A 20,313-nucleotide genomic window follows, 5' to 3' on the forward strand; every position below is an offset into this window, starting at 1 on the left:
GACTTCAATCTTTATTTGCCATGAACCAAGTCAACAATGAATTGAAGCGATGTAATTGGCAATACAAACATATTGGTGCGTACCTGTGTATATAGGTCAGATTGGTTCAGGTTTTGCAATTACCAAACTAAATCAATTGTGTCGGATATTAAATCTAGAAACCAAACCAATAAAACTTGGATTTTTCTGTCACTCGATGACTTGAGCAGGAGCTTTCCCTTTCTTTCTCGTCTGTACTTTCCTCTCCTTCTTTGCCTTCTTTGAATAAAAAAAAGCCAGGAAGTCAGCCAATCTGTTCTTAATAAGGATAAGCTAGTACGGTATTCCTTCTTTCTAAGAGTCCTCAGTCCTAGGGTCCTCGTAGTCCAAATAACTTGAAATATGAACACGCATTTAAGCCCAAGACGACAATAACCACCTACAGAATTCAGAAGGTTGGGGGTGAGGACATGTATTTTTTATGGTGTCAGGAATTTGCCATCCATTTACAAATGATGGTATAGTCCTTTCACGTTAGCTAGGTGAAGAGTTTCACTTTCACACAAGAGTTCTCTCAAATCAACAAAAGCAAAGCCATGTTACTCACAGACTCCCCTACACTCAGTCTCACATATGAGAAAACTATTTCCACCCATCCCGCTTTATTTCGCTCATTCTTTTTGGAGGGTCTATTTGATCAACTTCTCTATAAACATTGAGCTCATTATTTCGCTACAAGAAAATCACCTATTACATTGGGATTTTCCTGAGAAAAAACTTCATAGGTAATTATTACCTGCGGAATTTACAAATCCCTAGGTATGTTACTGGGGAATTTTTGAATTCGTATGTAAATTACTTGAGGTTTTAAATCCGTATCTAAATTATTTGCGAATTTTTTCATAAAAATTTCTACAAATTCACATGAAATTTTTGATATAAAATTTATGAAAGTTAGGAGTTCTCTTGCGGATTTTCATAGGAAAATATTTGCAAGTAAATCCCCATCAAAATTCCCAAGTAAATCTTTAAAACTTTTCGACAAAGTATTAAAACTACTGCCATAGTATTTTTATTATTAAAATTATTTTTATAAAGACTACGCTTCCCACACATATACATCACAATAACATTATTTTTCTTCTAGTAATTATTAATTACTAAGTAAGTTACAACTATTATTTATTATTATTATGTTCTTGTTATTTTGCTAAATGTATATATCCAAACCACTCCGTCCAAATTTTCATGTTTTGTAACTTTCTTAACATAAGACTTATTAATTAATAAGTTACAGTTGAGGTTATAAACTGTAGAAGTTCACATCCTTTGGCCGATGTCGGACAAGATTCCCCACTGTAATTTCTCTCACAACGTAGGAGTACTATTTTAATGTTTCCCTCTTAATATTTTTTTTTTAATTTTGAAAAAAAAAGATGCATTAATTAAGGATTTGATAAATCAAGCAAAAATTCTTTTTAGAAGTAAAAGCAAGTGAATTAAATTATAATTATACTTTTAGTTTAATAATAGTCTTATTTATTTTTTCAAAAGTTTCATTTATATTCATTGAATACCACTAATTTCTGTTTATATAAATATTATATTAATTAACAAGAATTCTTGTACCTCGTAATTGATAAGAATTATTTCGTTAATCCTAATAATTTATACAAGATCAAGTTATTTTAATATGATAGAAGCTAATCAAGAGATGATGTTACAAAGTAAAACCATATGGTCACTTGAAATTAAGTTTCAATAGTAAACATTTACAAACTAATATCATTTTAACATACTACAATTAAATTTTATCATTTTAAATACATGTGAAAAAATAACATACATAAGACAAAAAGTTAATAAAAGTTAGTTACATTTTTTATAAATATAATATAATTTTTCTCTGCTTAAAAATTAAACTTAAATTATGCACTTATGCATAATTTAGTATATTTTCTGATGATATTAACTAAATATGCGAGACATAGCCGTATCTTAGTTTTGTTATATCCTTTTATGTCAACCATATTAAAATTTTAGTTCTTGAAATAACTAGATTTATGCTAATAATTTTGTTATTGAAGTTATTAAAAAAGTAATGACTGACTATATTATGATTTAATGACTTGTAATATTGAACACGTGTATATCAAATTTAAATATCTTACGGTAAAATCCTCAGGTAAATTTTCAAGTATTATATATTCAACTAAAGCAGCAACAGTAACATTTCTATCTAAATCCTAAGAACAAATCTCCAATCAAAATTTCAGATAAATTGTTAGGTATGAAAAATCCTAGCTATATCACCAAGAACAAGTTTCTAGCAAAACTTATAATAATAAAATTTCCATGTAATTTTCCAAATAAGCAAATCCCCAAGAATTGTTTTTTTAACTAAATATACAACAAAATCTCTAGGTAATTTTTCAAGTAAGAAAATTCTCAAGTAAATCTCCAAGAAAATTTTCTGAGCTACATCCACATTAACAACATCCCTATGTACGTAATTTCCCAACTAAGGCGATCCCCAGGTAAATCCCCTCAAAAAAAATCTCCAGCTAAATCCGCAATAACAATATCCCTAGGTAATTCCCCAAATAAGAAAATTCCCAGGTAAATTCCCAAGACAATACCCCAAGTAAATTCACATGTAGCTCTACCTGGGGATTTTCCTACGGATTATCATAGGAAATTTTTTCCATTTTTTTTGTTTAATTACCTGTGAATTTCCCTGCAAAATGTACTTGCCCTAGGTAATTTTCCTAGAAAATATATCGGTGCATTATGGCACCAAATTTACCTACGGATTTTTCTTGAAAAATTATTTTTCGCATGTAAAAAATTCTAAATTTAGGAATTTTATTTTTTCCCATAAAAATCCGCAGGTATTATCTGCAAATAAAATTCCCAGGTAAAATCCCCATGTAATTAGCACTTTTGTTGTAGTGCTTTGTCTTTTAAAAAAGTTGAAGTTGTGAAGTTTCTTATCTCAAAAGATCTTGTAAAACATATCTCAAGGATGTTTTGAGGAGATGTATGTGCTTTCGTGATAGGAGGCTTGGCTCTCATTTTGGAAAAACAAAGATATCATCTTCACGTACATTATTTACTTCCTTTCGCCGTTTCCTTTTCTCCTATTAATTTCATGTAATTTAATATGCCTTGGTGTTTTAGATGAATTCTGTAGTTATAATTGCTTGAGTTTATCTATTACAGAGCTTAATTAAAAGTTTATTAGATTTTCATTATGAATGTGATTGTTGCAATTAATAAGATCCATCTTTATCCTACAAACAAGGCTGAGACTGCTAATAAGCTTTGATTTTGGGTTAGCATGTATACTTTCTTGGCCGGTTTATTAGTGGTCCGGGTTGATATTTTTACCTTTTTTTCCATTGATTCACGTAATAGTTTCTTTACCTATTGTTGCTTGATCAATTTGCTTCTTTAAAATGGTACATATTCTAAAACATCTTAGACAACTTTTGTCAAGATTCTCCTTGTAATCTGCTTGGAAATTGAGATCATTTATGTTACTGGTCTTCATGATATAATTCAGAAGAAAGAATTTTGTTAGTTTGAGATTGAATATGTTCATATTAAAAAAAAGTTTGCTTTTATTATTTTATTTATTTAAAGACCCCAGTCTTAATAGAAGATCACGATATTGAAGAAAGGCCTTGAGGCCTGTCAAAGAGTGTAGATCGAAGGTAAAGTACTTTTGGCCAGCAGCATAAACAGTTTTTCTGTTTTTAGGGAGAACCAGAAAATTCTAGCTTCTTCCAATAAGTAGAAGCAGAAGTAGAAAATTAATTTATTCAAGACAAAACTATCCTCACCGTAAATATATATATTTCAAATTATCCTTTACTAATTTAAGTTTTTTTCTTTTCATTTTTGTTTCTAGTTTTTACCATTCTTTTAAAATTAAAGACATTGTATACATGAATCATATTGTAACTTTTCAAATTCTTTATTGACTTTTCTTGTTTTTGATTTTTTTCTTTGTGTAATGTCTTGTAACTTTACAAATTATCTTCTTCTTTTTTCACACTAAAGCAAATTATCTACATCCTTCTTTGGATATCAATTCTCTTCCTGCAAATAATCATTTATAATTTATTCTATTATATATTATTAGCTCCCGAATCTTCAAAACAGTCATCAAATCTAATTTGTGAAAATTACGTATAAATAAGTAATAAATTTACAATTGCATCGCATAATCTATCTATCTATTATTAAAAAAAACATCCACATTAAGCCAAGTGGCGGCCTCACAATAGGCCACTTAGCAATTTAGGACAAAGTTAGTAAGGTTATGTAATAATTAGTTTCTTTTTGAATTTAAATTTTAAAAAATATTAAATTATATATTATCTGTTGTTAATAATTAGTTGCACTTTTTGAATTTGAATTTAAACATACTTAACTATTTTTTTACGAATCTTTATATATATTTAAAATAATTATTATTTTACGCTCAATGCCATCTTTCAAGTTTGACACTCAGAATTATCTAGTTACAACAACCATGGCTATATATAATTTCATCCGACGATTCTTCTACCGATAAGGAATTCAACTATTATGCTATTGAAGATATTACTGCAAAGATTGGGGAAGGAGATGGGCCTTCTGTTATTCCTTTAGAAATGCAAGGCAAGTCTTATACTAATATGGAGGCGTTGTGCAATAGAAGTAGAGATGAAATTATTGAGAAATATTATTATATGTGAGTAACTTTACTCATTATTTCATGGTGGATTATCAATATATAGTAATTTGTGGAATAGACTTCTAATTTATATTGAATGATGTATTTTGATTATTCCAATCATCATGTAACGATAAGTAATATACTAGATAATATTATATGCTTTGGTATAACTATATATGTAAAATTGATTTAAATCTTTAATATGTTTGTACTTTTATGTTTTATATTTATTAAATAAAATAAAAAATAATAAAAGCATCTTATGATAAATATTTAAGTTTATTTTTCTCTTTAAAAGAATTATAAGACCTTAGTACTATTCTTTTTGGTAATTTGACACTCAAAAGTACTTTTTAGAAAGATTGGCCAAACACAATTTGTTTACCAAATTGGAAAAAGTATTTCTTAAATGAATTGTCCGAACACAAAAAGTTTTTTTTTCAAAAGTACTTTTGAAAAAAGTACTTTTAAAAAAAAAGTACTTTCCAAAATAAGCAAATTTTGGCAGTTTGGCCAAACGGGCTCTTAGTGCCGTAAACTACAAATCTAATACGTGTAGCAAATACTATCTTTTACCCTATTTGTAATCTTTCCTACATTAATTTAGGAGGAGAAAAAAATCTTTGCATGCTATCGACATCATATATTTATAAGTTGAAATGCAGGAGGCATATATTTTCATGCTACAAGGTTTCAATATGAGCATGTGAAGTACATTTTGTTTAGGGATGGTAATGGGGCGGTGTGGGTGTGGGTTTAAGTGTTAGCAGGGCGGGGCGGATTTGAGAGTTTACGGTTGCGGCGGGTTCAATTTTTAAATTAAAAAATCATACGGGGTGGGGCGAGTCGCGGGTTGGAGATTTTATTTTTTGAACTAATAAACAATACCAAAAATAGGAGAATGAAAATATATGGGAATCTGTACAGAGTGCCATGTTAATTATCAAAGTTACCAAAGTCTACATACTTTGCTTTGTTTCATCGATAGGAAATACCAGAAATAACTAAAAACGTAGAAGATAATTTTGACGGTGTTTCTTAAATTATCTTTGTGAAAATTAATGAATAGCAAATAGAACAAAATGCTTAGGCTTAAAAATACAGAGTGTATCTTTATGCAAAATTAAGATGTTGTGTAGATGTTTGTGGCGTCTTTATATAATACAACTACTGCAAAAAAACCAAAAAAAAAAAAGAGAGAGAGATTTTAAAAAAAAAATGTGGGGCGGATGAACGCGGGTAGAATGTGGGACGGATGAATGCGGGTTTAAATCCTATGCGGGACGGGACGGAATAAAATTGTACGGATTTAGACAGAACCCACCCGCACCGCCTGCCATTCCTAATTTTGTTGCAAAGGTCGAAAGGAGTACGAGTTATTTGTTGTTAGTTAGAAAAAACTAAAGAATCTTCGCTAAAATAAAAATCCTAATGAAATCTTGCTCTTATATCTTTTGGTTTTTTTTTTTCTGGGTCATAATATCTTTTGATTTTAGGTTTGACAAACAAATGGCACATCTTGAAAGAAAAGTTTATACTTTTAAAGCACAACATCATCTTTCGTCATTGCTTTCAAATAATGATTGATAATGCACGTTAATTTGAATCGCAGTTTTTATAAAAAGCAATGAGCGTGCATTATTACATACAAACTCAGAGAAATAAAATTATCAAAGAAATTATGGGGAAAATCAAATAGATAATGTAAGAAAATCCTTTTTTCACAATTCTCAGCCAATTAATTAAAATATCATTTTGATATTTACCTCATACATGATACTTAAAACAGGCTACCATATAATATCAACAAATGAATATGATTATTTTATTATCGTACAATTTCTTGATAAAGATAAATATCCATCCACAGTTCTATGATAGGAAAAAATGCGAGAGCTTTAGGACGTTGATGAACCATTTTATGGAAAAATAATGATTTTTCGAGGTGATTTATGTCAAGCATAATAAATTGTTCCAAAATTATGGAAAAAAGACTTGCATACACGTGCAACACACATAGACTAAAACTAGTTTAAGAAAACTGTCGGATCACGTTATATCAATTTTCTTTTTTCAAGTTCATATTCAAGCATTTCAGGTAAAAAGAAACTTCAGAGATTACAGAGCCATCTAAGTCTAACAAGCAGCAAAGTGATCAAACTAAACCAAAACGCAAAAACTAAAGGTAGGCCGCAATACCCTCGGAAAGAGGTTTTACACATTGGTCATCTTGGTCAATGATTGTGAAATATCCATGTTATTTATTCATACAGTAGAAAGACGTTGGGACGTCCCTGTCTTCCAAGACAAAAGAAGGTCAAGGTTTCTTCAATGGAACTTGCTCACAATTCTTCCCTCGGAGCCTCATCTCTTGGATGCTCAATATAAGATGCATACGTTTTGATTATTGACTCATAAACATCAATACCTTTCAAATACTCATCCTTGTTCAAGAACTGCAGCAATAGAGAATGTGTATTAACTTATACGCCAAAGTCAGGATCTCCACCAGATAAAGCAAAACTATTTAAACAGGGGAACACAATTTTCAAGTCCAGTCAAATTTACTTTATCACAGGCATAATATTGAAAACTGGTGAATCCTCAGCTGCTATGGTCATAATTTACATCATTTTTTTGGGTCGTGTAAAATGTTGTTTATATGCATCAAATAGTTGATAACTGGTAAAGAGTAACCATAGCCTGGGGCGAAGATATGTTGGCCCAAGGGTGGTAAACTGACCACCCTTCGCCAAAAATATTACTTGTTATTGATTAAAAATAGACTTTGAATACCCTTAACACCCTTATTGAATTTCCTGGCTTCGCCACTGACCATAGCCATCACATTGTTTTCTTCTTCCTTATTGTGGAGTTCTCAATTTCTTTTGGCTTTCCCATCTTAAGAGTATGTTTAATAGGTTTGAAAAACTGTATGTGTTTAAGCACAGACAACACTACCACGTCTCACCAAGTATGCAATAGTAAATAATGCTCACCTCGTTGTGGTCGTGAAGAAGAATGGGAGTGTTTGCCATTGGAGAAAATCCTATTGCTGGCAGGCCTCGCTCCCGAAAATAGCGTGCATCTGTCGATGCAGGAAATATTTCTGGTTTTCCAACTCCAGCATTAGCTTTGACGATAGATTCTTCTAACAGTGCCCACCAAATATTGGAACTGTCAACAGCTGTAATGGCTGGCCTTCCAAACTTGTCATTCACAGACACCTTCTGCTTGAACTGTCGGAGAACAAGGGTATCGTCCAGTCTCTTAAATTAACATACAGCATTTCTAAATATTGTTCAAATAGACAGCTGATACGAAGTCAAACAATAACCAGCAAGGAATTCGATCAAGTAGTATTCAGACAAGAGCTCTCTCAAATATGAACACGCATTAAGCCCGAGACGACAATAACCACCTACAGAATTCAGAAGGTTGGGGGTGAGGACATGTATTTTTTATGGGGTCGGGAATTTGCCATCCATTTACAAATGATGGTATGGTCCTTTCACGTTAGCTAGGTGAAGAGTTTCAGACAAGAGTTTTCTCAAATATAAAAACGCATTTAAGCCTAAGACAACAAATCAACAAAAGCAAAGCCATGTTACTCACAGACTCCCCTACAAGCTCAGGCTATTGTAGGTCCCAGCAGAATATTGAACTTCTCAGACACTCAGTCTCAGATATGAGATAACTATTTCCACCCATCCCACTTTATTTCGCTCATTCTTTTTGGAGGGTCTATTTGACCAACTTCTCTAGAAATATTGAGTTCATTAATTTGTCTTTTAAAAAAGTTGAAGTTGTGAAGTTTCTTATCTCAAAAGATCTTGTAAAAACATAGTCCAAAAAGCAAACAAGAAAACAAATTAGATGATGTATCCTTTTTACTATTCCATTTTAACAAAGCATGTTGTCTGACAAAATAAGAATCAGTCAACTAATACGAGGAACATGACAACATAATATCTTAACTTCCAGTAGCTACAATAAAGGAAGCACCTAACCTCCGACCTCAAGACGAGTTAATATTTAAAAGAATTTCCATTTACGATGTTTTTTTAATCTAAAAGGATTGATAGTTCCTTCACAAAATGATTAAAACTTTTGCATAAAAAGGCGCATAATTTTGCCTCCTTAACACCCTCCTGGGTTGAAGAGACAGGGCAGTGAAAGGACGTGAAATCTCAAATAGTATGCAGGCAAGGAAAGTGGTTTCATTTATGAATTTCCTTAGCACATCCATCATATGTTGCGCATCCAGATGTATTCAAAGTACTTTCATGCTCTTTCAAAAACTCTGGCTGCCTATGCTTACAAGGACATCCTTTAAAATGGGACACCCAAATGTAACTAGCATTTCACATCATACAGTTCAAGCCTAGCATGCCTTGAAGTAGAAATGCGTCCGTGCACATATTAAAATTAAAAGATACAGCATATGCATGAGCATACTGAAGGACACAACCTCCTCGGAAATTGGAAGTTTTGCAAGAAGCTTTACTAAAGTTGTCATCAGTAAAGTAGCGAAGGAAGATTGAAGAAACATAATAGCTAAAAACTAGTGACAGATCCCAGAGCAGATCATTCAGGTTTAGTCTTGGAGAAGCAAAGAAGACAACAACAACAACAACAACAACACTAACACTATCTCAATCCCAAACTAGCTGGGGTCGAGAAGTAAATACTAAGATATAAAAGTCAAATATTCGTTACTTATGTCTCTATTACAAGAACTTCTCCGGAACATGGAAGCAACTAAAGTTTGTTGAAAACAGTAGGGCCTGCCAAATCCTATATTATTCAATTCAGAATATTCCCTTGTATGAGGGAAAACATGGCTGATTAAAGGACATAGAAAGTGAAAGGATGAGAACAAGCTGGAAATGTAGAAACTCTCGCAGTGCAGTAGACTTTTCTACTTCCATAAACTAACTGCAGTGCAGTAACTTGAAAGCAGAGGCGGACGGACACTATGGGTTGAGGGGTCACTGGCACCCTGTAACTTCTGCAAAAACTCCCCTTACACTTGCAAATGTCTTAAAAAATAGTCAGATATTAGCATAGGCTCCCGCACCAATCTTTATGAGCAGTGATAAATTTATATTGAATGTTATGGTGCCCCCGTGACTGCCGATTCCTGGGTCCGCCTCTGCTTGAAAGACAGACCTAATCAAAGCTTCAGATAGACTGCTGGTTACTAGGCTCACTATGCTAACACTTCATGCCAGATTGGAAGAAAAGAAAGGCATGGAACGCTTTTCTTTTGATTATCCACCACTGCACCACACCCAAAATAAGGAAAACAGTAAAATGCAAATTGTTCTAAGCCTCTTTCTCTTTGGAAAAGGACTGAGGAGGTATAGCAAACAGGAGGCAGTCACATCATTACAGATTGTCTATTGCAGCTCTAAAAGGAGAAGTGAGGACTATTATTCCTAATACCTCAAAAGTCATGTTTCGTGAAGCAGGCGCCCATTCCTCAGCTATTCTCTTCTCCAAGGATGCTTGATCTGCAGTTGGTGGTACTCTGATGTCAAATCCTGCTTGGGCTTCAGATGGCTGCAGGTTCATGACAAAACCCTGCCACAGAAATAAAGAAGTCCATGTCTTAAACTTATCTCAACTGCATGAATAAGGGCGCTACTGTTTGACAAGAAAGGGTTGTTCCGCCGAATAAAGAGGAATATATGCGGAAAACACCCTAAATCTTCTATCAATCACTCTCCAAATGTTTGTTAGATTGAACCTCAGGAACAGCAGAAAAAAGCATATTAAGATGAACTGCGTTATGAAATGTTCAAATTCATATACTCCAATAGTTAAATTTATCTCCATTCACTAAACTACAGTAACATTTAAGCTCTTTTGTCACTTTATGAAAAGCATCTAAGCTCTTCTCTCAGAAAAAATTAGTACTTTACAGAATTTGTAAAAACCATCAAATAGTGTGTAAGGTTACTACTACAGCACTTGATGGCAATGAATGATTAAGCTCAATCAAAGACTCAAAGAATTCGTCAGACAAGGAATACTACAGGGAGAACTAGATGAGCCACAAAGTTCTCGTTGCTAAAAATATCACCAAGGGAAGTTCAATATTCAAGTATTTTTTATAACATAAAAAATGGTCAGAATCAAACAGTTAGCCTGACTTACAGAGGGAGAAGGGGTGCCAGCTTTCAAGAAGACCATATTAACAGAAATGACCTCGCCTTCAGCTTTCAGTCCCGCCTTAACTAAATCGAACTGCGCAGCCCTGAATCTCCTTATAGTTTCGATGCTTTTAAGTAGATTCTCCATGGCAGAATTATCATATAGCTTAGCCCCGTGTCCAGGAGCACCTACAGCTTTAACGACCAGCCACCAGGGGGACCTCTCCCCATAGAATGCACGATAGTTTTCGGTGGGAGAAGGCAAGCCCTCGTCAAGTACAATCCCAACATTCATCTTCACGAAGACATCGGAATCGACAAACTTTCCGGCTCCATCGACACCGCCGATTTCCTCGTCGGGGACGAAGGAGAGGTAGACAGTGCGCGTTGGTTGGAAGCCAGAAGCCTTGAGCTTACGAATGGCCTCCAGGTACTGCAAGCCCACGCACTTCATGTCCTGAGAACCCCGGGCGTAGATGTTGCCGGTAGCGGGATCTAAGTGGGCGGAGAAAGGTGGGTGGGCCCACTTGTGATGCTCGGAAGGGACAACGTCGGTATGTGAGTTGAGGAGGACGGAAGGGAGGCTGGGGTCCTTGCCTGCCCATTTCAGGAGAATCAAAGGCTTGCCCTTCACCAGCTCCAGGGTCTGGGATTCGAGATTCAGCGACTTCGCCTGTGAGGTTATAAACTCGGCGGCTTCATAGTAGTTGGGCTGAGGTTGGGCTGTATTGATCTGAAGGTATTGTTGGAATCTTGATATGATTGTCGACGCATCTTCCGCGGCCGTCGCTGTGACCAACAACAAGACCGACAGACACAGAGAGTAATGATAAGAGTTGTGCTTGTCTCGCCTACCGCCGCAAAAACTCATCTCCGACGCCACTCCTTCTGACTTCAAACTAATGGACAGTACTGTTGTATCAAAAATGGAATATGTTTGTGAACAAAAGGCCAAAGTCGTATGTATTCTTTTCTTTACAGCTTGCTTGTATTGCATTGTATATTTATGATATAATATATAATATTTGGATATATTGTATTGTTTATGCACCAACAATATCAAGAATAAACTTGCAATACAACTACAACAACAACAATAACATACTCAATATTATCCCACACCTTGGGATATGGGAAGGGTAGTATGCAGATGGAAAGGTTATTTCGAATAGACCCTCGGCTCACGAAAGCATGAGCACCACATTAACGAAAAATATAAACAAGAAGGACAGTACCAAAAAATAATAGAATAAAAACAACAAGATAGTAAGGTGATCAACAATGAAAGAAAAAAACGATTAGTCATAAAAACATATTACCAACAGAAAACGAGACTGTGTGTCAATACTACTGTTATGAACACTCTAGACTACCTACTCTACTACCTAATACTCGAAGGGAAATGCGTTGATATGGCTATCAATTCTGATGCAGTTAAGAGATATTATGTATGATTTCTTTTGATTGTAATTGATGTTTGTTTGTACTTGGCATTTATCGGAGAATGAAATGACGGAGGCAATTCTTTCTTCTATCCAAACACTTTAACCTTTGCTTCCCCTTTGAGCTTTATTTATTCTTTCATACCCCTCTTTTGGAATCAGTAATGAAAATGAAAGAAAAAGAGAAGAGAAAAATAATGATAATAAAGACAAAAGAAAGTCACAAGAAAAACAAAGGAATTGGGAATTATGTTTGACCTGATTCCTCAAAGAAGGATATGTAGGCGTCTCACGGCTCGATCATAGTGTAACAAAAAAAATCTCCAAGCAAGAAAATTGGGGCAGGAGTTGTGTTTATAATTTTGGGAAAGAAAGTTGATTCCAAGAGTTGTAATGTGTTATCCCTCAAAATTATTTTGAACCTTTTACCCTTTTTCTTTTAGCCACACACAAAAACCCATATTGATGTCCAAAAAAGACCTCCCGATCAGTATCCGAGAAGTGCCAAGTCATGCAAACGGAAGTTGGGAATAACACTTTGATCCCCAGTAGAGAAGAGGATCATAAGATGGAAATGAATTGATAGTCGAAAGAATCCCCAGCAGAGAGAGTCATATCGGCAGCACTCCAATCCCCAGCTGAAAATAAAATAAAATGAGAGAGTCTTATCGTTGAAAACCTTCACAGGCACCATAAGGCGACGGAAGATGAGAGAAATAGAACGAGAGAGTCTTATCGGTGAAAACCTTCACAGGCACCATAAGGCGACGGGAGTTGAGAGAAATGAGAGAGTATTATTAGTGAAAACTCCTCGAAGGGCACTATGAGGCGACAAGACAAGATTGGAGGAAAGGATCCGCATTTGGCCAAGAGTCAAGTGCCTGTTTATCCCCAGGGAGATGAGGTCGTCCGAAAGATTGATTGATACAAATAGACTGGGTTGGTTAATCCGGAATGTACGACATGATCGTTGGGATTGGTTATATCATTCAGATAAGTTCTTTTCTTTCTTTTTCCCCAGCATTTGTTCAGAAAAATTTCTTCTTTTTTATCTTTTGAAATCATCACTTTTCATTTCTTTTGTTTTAAGACTTTATCTCCACAGCAGTTTGTTTTGAGAAAGATTTTTCAGAGCTTACTACTAGTTGCCAAAACAGTGCAAAGCAAAATGCGAATAGGACAGGCCAGAGATAAGGCGCCAAAGTGAAAAGAAGTTTGTCGCAAGACCAAATGATGAATGGATATAGATTCCAAGGGGACCAAATTTCCAGAGGAAGTTGGAGAAAAACAGAAATTAGGAGGTTGAGAAGTTATGGATCAAATTCCAAGAGGATCCCGCAGCAGATTTTCGAGATACAAGAACAACTCCGACAGATTATCGACCAAGTTTCGCGATGATCGGACAACACAGAGCGGGGAAGGAAGAGAAAAGAAAAACCATCCCCAGCAGAAATATCATCCCCAGCAAATAATATCATCCCCAGCAAGTTTTGTAATAAAACGCAAAGCAGGGAAAGGAAAAGAAAAAAACCATCCCCAGCAGGAGTGGCACGACCACTCATCACGTTTTAAACTAACAAATTTTTCTTTGATTTGAAGCAGGGAAATGAAATATTATTGATTGTAGGAAGACATGGCCACAAAGAAGATTATCAAACTGGGGCAGAAAATTTTCTCTCATTGCGAAAATTTTCTTGAGATCAGATAGCCACTTGGGGAAGAGGGAAGATAACACAAGTCTTGAAGGAAGTAAAATCCCCAGCAGTATACGAGAGAAGGCGATACAAGTTTTAAAGAAAGCAATCTTGGAAGAAGCAAGATAACCCGAGTTTTAAGGGTAGTGATCTGTGAATCAGTGCCATCCCCACCATTGTTAAAGGGAGGAAAGTAACTAGTCTTAAAGAAGGAAGATAATTCCCCAACAGTGTTATTCCCGGTAGGTTTCAGAGAAGTGAAAATACCAATCGGAGGGAAGTAATTCAAGTGGAAGGAAAGCGCCAGCTTTAAAGAAAGTAGTCTTTGAAGTAGGAAAATGACATATTTTTTAAAAACAGCGGTGTTATCCCCATCAGTTTTCGGAGGAATAAAACACCAGTTTTGAGGGAAGCAGTTCTGAAAGAGTATGATTCAAGATCAGAAGGAAAAATGGTTCAGGAGGCAGGAAGGAACAACAACAATAAAATGCATTGTTTAAGAAGTAGTTGAAGTTAGGAGCCCGCCTGGAGAATGGAGGTGTTATAGTTTAAAAAAGTAGTTGAAGTCAAGAACCCGCCTGGAGAATGGAGGTGTTATATATTTAAGAAGTAGTTGAAGTCAGGAGCCCGCCTGGAGAATGGAGGTGTTACAATTTAAGAAGTAGTTGAAGTTAGGAGCCCGCCTGGAGAATGAAGGTGTTACATTTTAAGAAGTTGTTGAAGTCAGGAGCCCGCCTGGAGAATGGAGGTGTTATGTTTTTAAGAATCAGTTGAAGTCAGGAACCCGCCTGGAGAATGGAGGTGTTATGTTTTAAGAAATAGTCGAAGTCAGGAGCCCGCCTGGAGAATGGAGGTGTTATGTTTTAAGAAATAGTCGAAGTCAGGAGCCCACCTGGAGAATGGAGGTGTTACATTTTAAGAAATAGTCGAAGTCAGGAGCCCGCCTAGAGAATGGAGGTGTTATAGTTTAAGAAGTAGTTGAAGTCAGGAGCCCGCCTGGAGAATGGAGGCATTATCTTTTAAATTATAGTTGAAGTCAGGAGCCCGCCTGGAGAATGGAGGTGTTATATTTTAAGGTTTGTTGAGGTCAGGAGCCCACCTGGAGAATGGAGGCTGAATTATTTTTAAGTTATTGTTGAAGTCAGGAGCCCGCCTGGAGAATGGAGGCTGGTTTATTTTTCAATATTGCTGATGAAGTCAGGAGCCCACCTGGAGAATGGAGGTTGTTAAATTTTAAGTTGAAGGAGTCAGGAGCCCGCCTGTTAGAATGGAGGTTGTTAAATTTTAAGTTAATTGAAGTCAGGAGCCCGCCTGGAGAATGGAGGTACGTTATTTTTAAGATGCAGATGAAGATGAAGTCGGGAGCCCGCCCGTATAACAGAGGAATACATTTTAAGTCTTGAAGTCGGGAGCCCGCCTGTATAACAAAGGAATACATTTTAGTCTTTACATTTCAAGTCTTGAAGTCAGTAAAGCGGAGGGTTACAACAAAAAATCCCCAGCATAAATTTAAGTTCAGAAATCATAAGGAAGGCAACAATTGTCGAAAGAAACAGTTCAAGAACAAAGGGAAAGCAATTCGAGTTTCAAGGGAAAATAGTTCGAGTTTCAAAGGAAGTTAGTCCAAGTTTCAATAGAAGTTAGTCACAATAAAGAAAAAAAAAGAAAAAGAAAAAAAAAAGAAAAAGAGGAAGGCAAGAAGTCAATCCAAAATGCTGAAGTTGATGAAAGATGGGGTTGCCCCAGAAGCTTCAGAAGACTTATAGATAGGAATCCTTGTAACTAGTAGCTGATATGTTTTAGTTAGTCTTTTTCATATTTTGATTTTTGATGTAATAGCAGGACCGCGGACCGGAACCTCGACGGAACAGAACCTCGACCGGCTCTTCACTTCAGTATACTCAATCATCCCATTCACCTCTGAACTACACGTGGCCTGATTCCTTTATAGCCAAGGATATGTAGGCAGCTCAGATGCCAGGGTTCGGTCACATTCTCTTCCTTTCCTTTAGTTTCAGTCTCTTCAAATTAGGGTCGGGTCAAAATACCTGTCTAGTCGTTCTTTGTTTGAAAGCTCTTCGTGTTTTCAGTCAAAGAGGGGCAGCTATAGACGTGTGATTTTTGACCCTCCCCAAGATTTTTTATATTTTAGCATGTAAATATTTAATTTAGCCTTAATATAGCCATTTCAACTATTTTTGACTTCTTTTACTTTATTTCGTCACAAAATGAAAAAATTACAAAAAAAAAAGATATATAATTTTTAGTTTATGTATTTCTCATAAATTTAAAAAATACAAAAATAGTACCTTACTTTTTTTAGCTTTATATAATTACGAAAATTACAAAAAAATAGTTTCATTAATATTTTGTAGTCATTTTAATCTTAAAAAATACCCAAAAAAATAGTTTTATTTTAATTGTGAGTCTCATTTTAATAGTTATTTTGCTTACGTAAGATTAATTAAATAAGATCGTATTTTATTCTCGATTGCAGGGAAAGAATAACATTTGGGTTCAAACGACCCATTTTTAGGCCCAAAATTCGGACTTAGCCCATAACAACCCAAGCCAATACCTATACCCAAGCCCACTACCCTAAAACCCTAAACTAACCTAGACCTATAAATACGCTACTTACTCCTTCAGCCGACAGAGAGGAGAGACGACATACACGCCTGTTCTTTTCTTCTTCTTCATTAAGAAAGAACTTAACAAAATAAAAAAAAACCTAAACCAGTCGCACCCCCAACGCCTGAACCACCAACGAACGACCATAGTCAGCCCCCGTCCCCATCGTCCCTCACGTCCAGCAGCAACCAAGCGACGAACAGCAGACCCGGCGGCAAGCAGCTCTGCTGCTGCTGCTTCATCTGTCCGTGAACGACCCTCTCTCACGCTGCTGCTTCACCCCTCGTCCCAAACGACCACCAGCTTCTGCTCTTTCACGCAGCTGCGGCCTCATCTTCTTCAACCAGCCTACATAACACCAAAACGACCCTCCTGAGGTTTCTTCTTCTTCTTCGAACCAACAACAACCAGACGGACACGAACCAGGTCCGTTTTCATGTCCCTTATGTCCTCCCTTTCTGCAACTCATTTTCTGGGTGGTCGTGAGACCCATTTCTGCTGTTGAAGTTCCATTAGTTTGAGTCCATGTTGGAACTCGCTCGTGAAGATCAGCTCGGAGCCGGTTGTTGAAGTCTCGAGGTCGTTTCCGTCAAGGTTTCCATTTTGGTCCAGTGATTACTGTCGTTTTTGTGTGTGAAGATTCAATCTCATTTTCCGTTTCTCCTGTATAGCCCATTTTGAAGAAAGAGAAAGACCATCCAACAAATATGGAAATAGGTATCATAATGTAGTAACTGTGTTTGGTTATATGTTGAAACTAATTTCGACTAATTTTCATACCCTTTTATTAAGTTTATTTCAAATGGATCTCTGTTCTATTTAATCACAGAAGAAACAAAAATGAGAAAAGTTTTACTGTTCGGTCATGGTTGTTGCGCCAGTTATATGCCCATGTGATTATTTTACTTGTTGTTCTCTTTTTAAAAGTGAATAAAGCCATGATATCCCTGTGGCCCATGCGATTATTTTGCTTGTTGTCTTCTTTTTAAAAGTGAATAAAGTTATGATATCCTTGTGGATTCCTTTACGTTAATGTTGTCTTCATAGTTTATATTTTTTTAGTTTTTCTTGTTTTCCTTATAGTTAGCCTATGGATATGAATATCGTTAAGTTTGTTTTAATTATGAACATTTGTGCTTTAAGTTGAATGTGATCTTTTGAAATAAACCGAGGCGTGCCATTTAGCAAATTTCATGGCCCTCGCAAAGTGCAAACGCGTAGTTGCTTTAGGCGCATATTTAATAAAATTACTTTCCTAAATTCGGGTGCGCATTTATGTGACCCAAATCAAATCTCAACGACGTTAAAATATGTTAAAAACTACGGGTGCATTTATGTGACGTGGTTCGAGACGTGCTTTAACGACGTTGTAATTCTCTTTTAAAATAATAATAATAAAAGCGGCTAAAAGTTAAAATTTGCACAAAGGTTCAAAAATGTATTAAAATCAGATAAATAAGTCGAATATGACAGTTGAGCGACCGTGCTAGAACCACGGAACCCGGGAATACCTAATACCTTCTCCTGGTTAACAGAATTCCTTACTCGGATTTCTGGTTCGCGGACTGTTAAACAGAGTTATTCTTTTCCTCGATTCAGGATTCTAAACCGGTGACTTGGGACACCATAAATCTCCCAAGTGGCGACTCTGAATTAAATAATAAATCCCGTTTCGATTGTCCTTTAATTGGAAAAAACTCCTTTTACGTCCCTTCACGGGGGTGTAGGTAAAAAGGAGGTGTGACAGCGGTTAAAGCTAAAATTTGCACATAGGTTCATAATTGTTTAAAATCAAATAATTAAGCCGAATATAACAGTTAACCGACCGTGCTAGAACCACGGAACTCGGGAACGTCTAACACCTTCTCCTGGGTTAACAGAATTCCTTACTCGGATTTCTGGTTCGCGGACTGTTAAATAGAGTCAAGCTTTTCCTCGATTCGGGATTCAACAGGTGACTTGGGATACCATAAATCTCCCAAGTGGCGACTCTGAATCTTTTAATAATAAATTCCGTTCCGATTATCCTTTAATTGGAAAAACTACTTTATACCCTCTCGGGGTGTAGGAAAAAGGAGGTGTGACAGGGTTAATCAAAATCATGTGTCACTTTGCCTTGACTTTGCTCACACAGATGCAATTGGGTTGATACTGGGCCGGAACGCGATCTTCCAAGATTCTTGTTGTCTAAATCCAGAGAGTGTGCTCGGGAGCAGAAAATACAGAAAGGGCTCCAAGTATTAGCTGAAAGTTACTCCAAGCAGTCACCACATATTTGGGTCAATAAAGCTACTAGACTCATGTTTACTCTGTTTGGTTTAGTTCATAAAGCAAGGTCTGTTTTGCCGTATATTATCTTTGATCCTGGTCCTTATGTTGATTATGATAGATTTCCCACATTATCCGTCTTCATAGTAGCGAATAACCATAGTGACTACATTTGCTCTACATGCTTGAACTACTCACTTCATTTTTTATATGGATTATTGTGACTGTTTCTTGTACCCATCCTTGTCTGTTTAAAACTCAAGAACTGCTATACACTATTTCATTTGGGACCTGATGGTAGCTTGGAGTTTGATTTGCCTATGATGAAACTGAAAGAGCTTTTCAATGTATACCACTTTATTGTGAGCGAGGAGCATCCACATGTTGCTTCCTTGCTTCAGATCCAAGAGTTGGACGGAGCTTATGGCGGGACAGTTGTACATGATTGTGTAGATGAATACTTTAGTGACTATAACAAGACATTTGGTGGGGATTGCACTACTTATATTCTTGCCTCACAGCTCGAGGACAAGATCCATAAGAATAAGAGACAACACAAGGTCCTTGAATATGTGAGCACCGTACAACCTGGAATCCAGTTGATGCATAAGAATATATTCCCTCTTTTTGATCCCGATAAGTTTAGCTACGGAAGAGAGAGAAATAATATGGAGAAAGGTTCTAGCAACATTCAACCTTGGCCTCCACGACTCCTGAAACCACCTTTCTCCAACTTCCTATTGGATATCCTAAACAAAGTCGTGCACTCTGTTGAACTGCGGCCAAGTTCAAAGCACTATTCTATGGATTCACAGATTGACAAATTGAACAATGCTGATATGGGTCATATATTTCCAACAACTGCAGATAATTTGAACGCGATAATTGTCCAACATGATCGTGGGAGGATCGCGAACGGACTAGCAAGTGTTGGTGCACTAATGTGTGACTTTCTTGCAGCATTGTCAACTAGATGTAAGCATCATCCAAATGCTTCTGCCTCATATCACTGAATTCATGTTCTGTGACTACCCGGCCGGTCTTCTTAAGAATTAACGTCCTGATCCCCTATTAATTGTTTTCCCTGAGTTTATTTCTGCTATTTTAATTTGCCGGGATTTTCGATTTTGAGTTTCGAAGAGTTTTGGGACACTTAGTCCCTAAATGAGAACTTAAGTTTTGGAAAGTTGACCGTAGTCGGAATGGTATGAAGACGGCCTCGGAATGGAAATTCGATAGTTCCGTTAGCTTCGTTGGGTGATTTTGGGGCTAGGAGCGTGTTCGGATTGCGTTTTGGAGGTCCGTAGCTAATTTAGGCTTGAAATGCCGAAAGTTGAATTTTTGAAGTTTCCGGTTCGATAGCAAAATTTTGATCCCAGGGTCGGAATGGAATTCTGAGAGTTGCAGTAGTTCTG

General features: G+C 36.2%; 1 protein-coding gene across 1 annotated transcript; it reads right to left on the reverse strand.

Moving 5' to 3' along the window:
* Positions 1–6,736: 6,736 nt before the first annotated feature.
* On the reverse strand, positions 6,737–11,845 carry LOC104242920 (uncharacterized). The gene is made up of 4 exons (XM_009798035.2): positions 10,868–11,845; positions 10,154–10,291; positions 7,705–7,944; positions 6,737–7,161 (listed from the first exon to the last, which is right to left on the reverse strand). Exons 1-4 carry the CDS (start codon positions 11,732–11,734, stop codon positions 7,048–7,050), a joined length of 1,359 nt encoding a protein of 452 aa, XP_009796337.1. The 5' UTR covers positions 11,735–11,845; the 3' UTR covers positions 6,737–7,047.
* Between the last annotated feature and the right edge of the window lie 8,468 nt (positions 11,846–20,313).

Source organism: Nicotiana sylvestris, chromosome 1, assembly GCF_000393655.2.
Source record: "Nicotiana sylvestris chromosome 1, ASM39365v2, whole genome shotgun sequence".
Classification (NCBI taxonomy): Eukaryota; Viridiplantae; Streptophyta; class Magnoliopsida; order Solanales; family Solanaceae; genus Nicotiana; species Nicotiana sylvestris.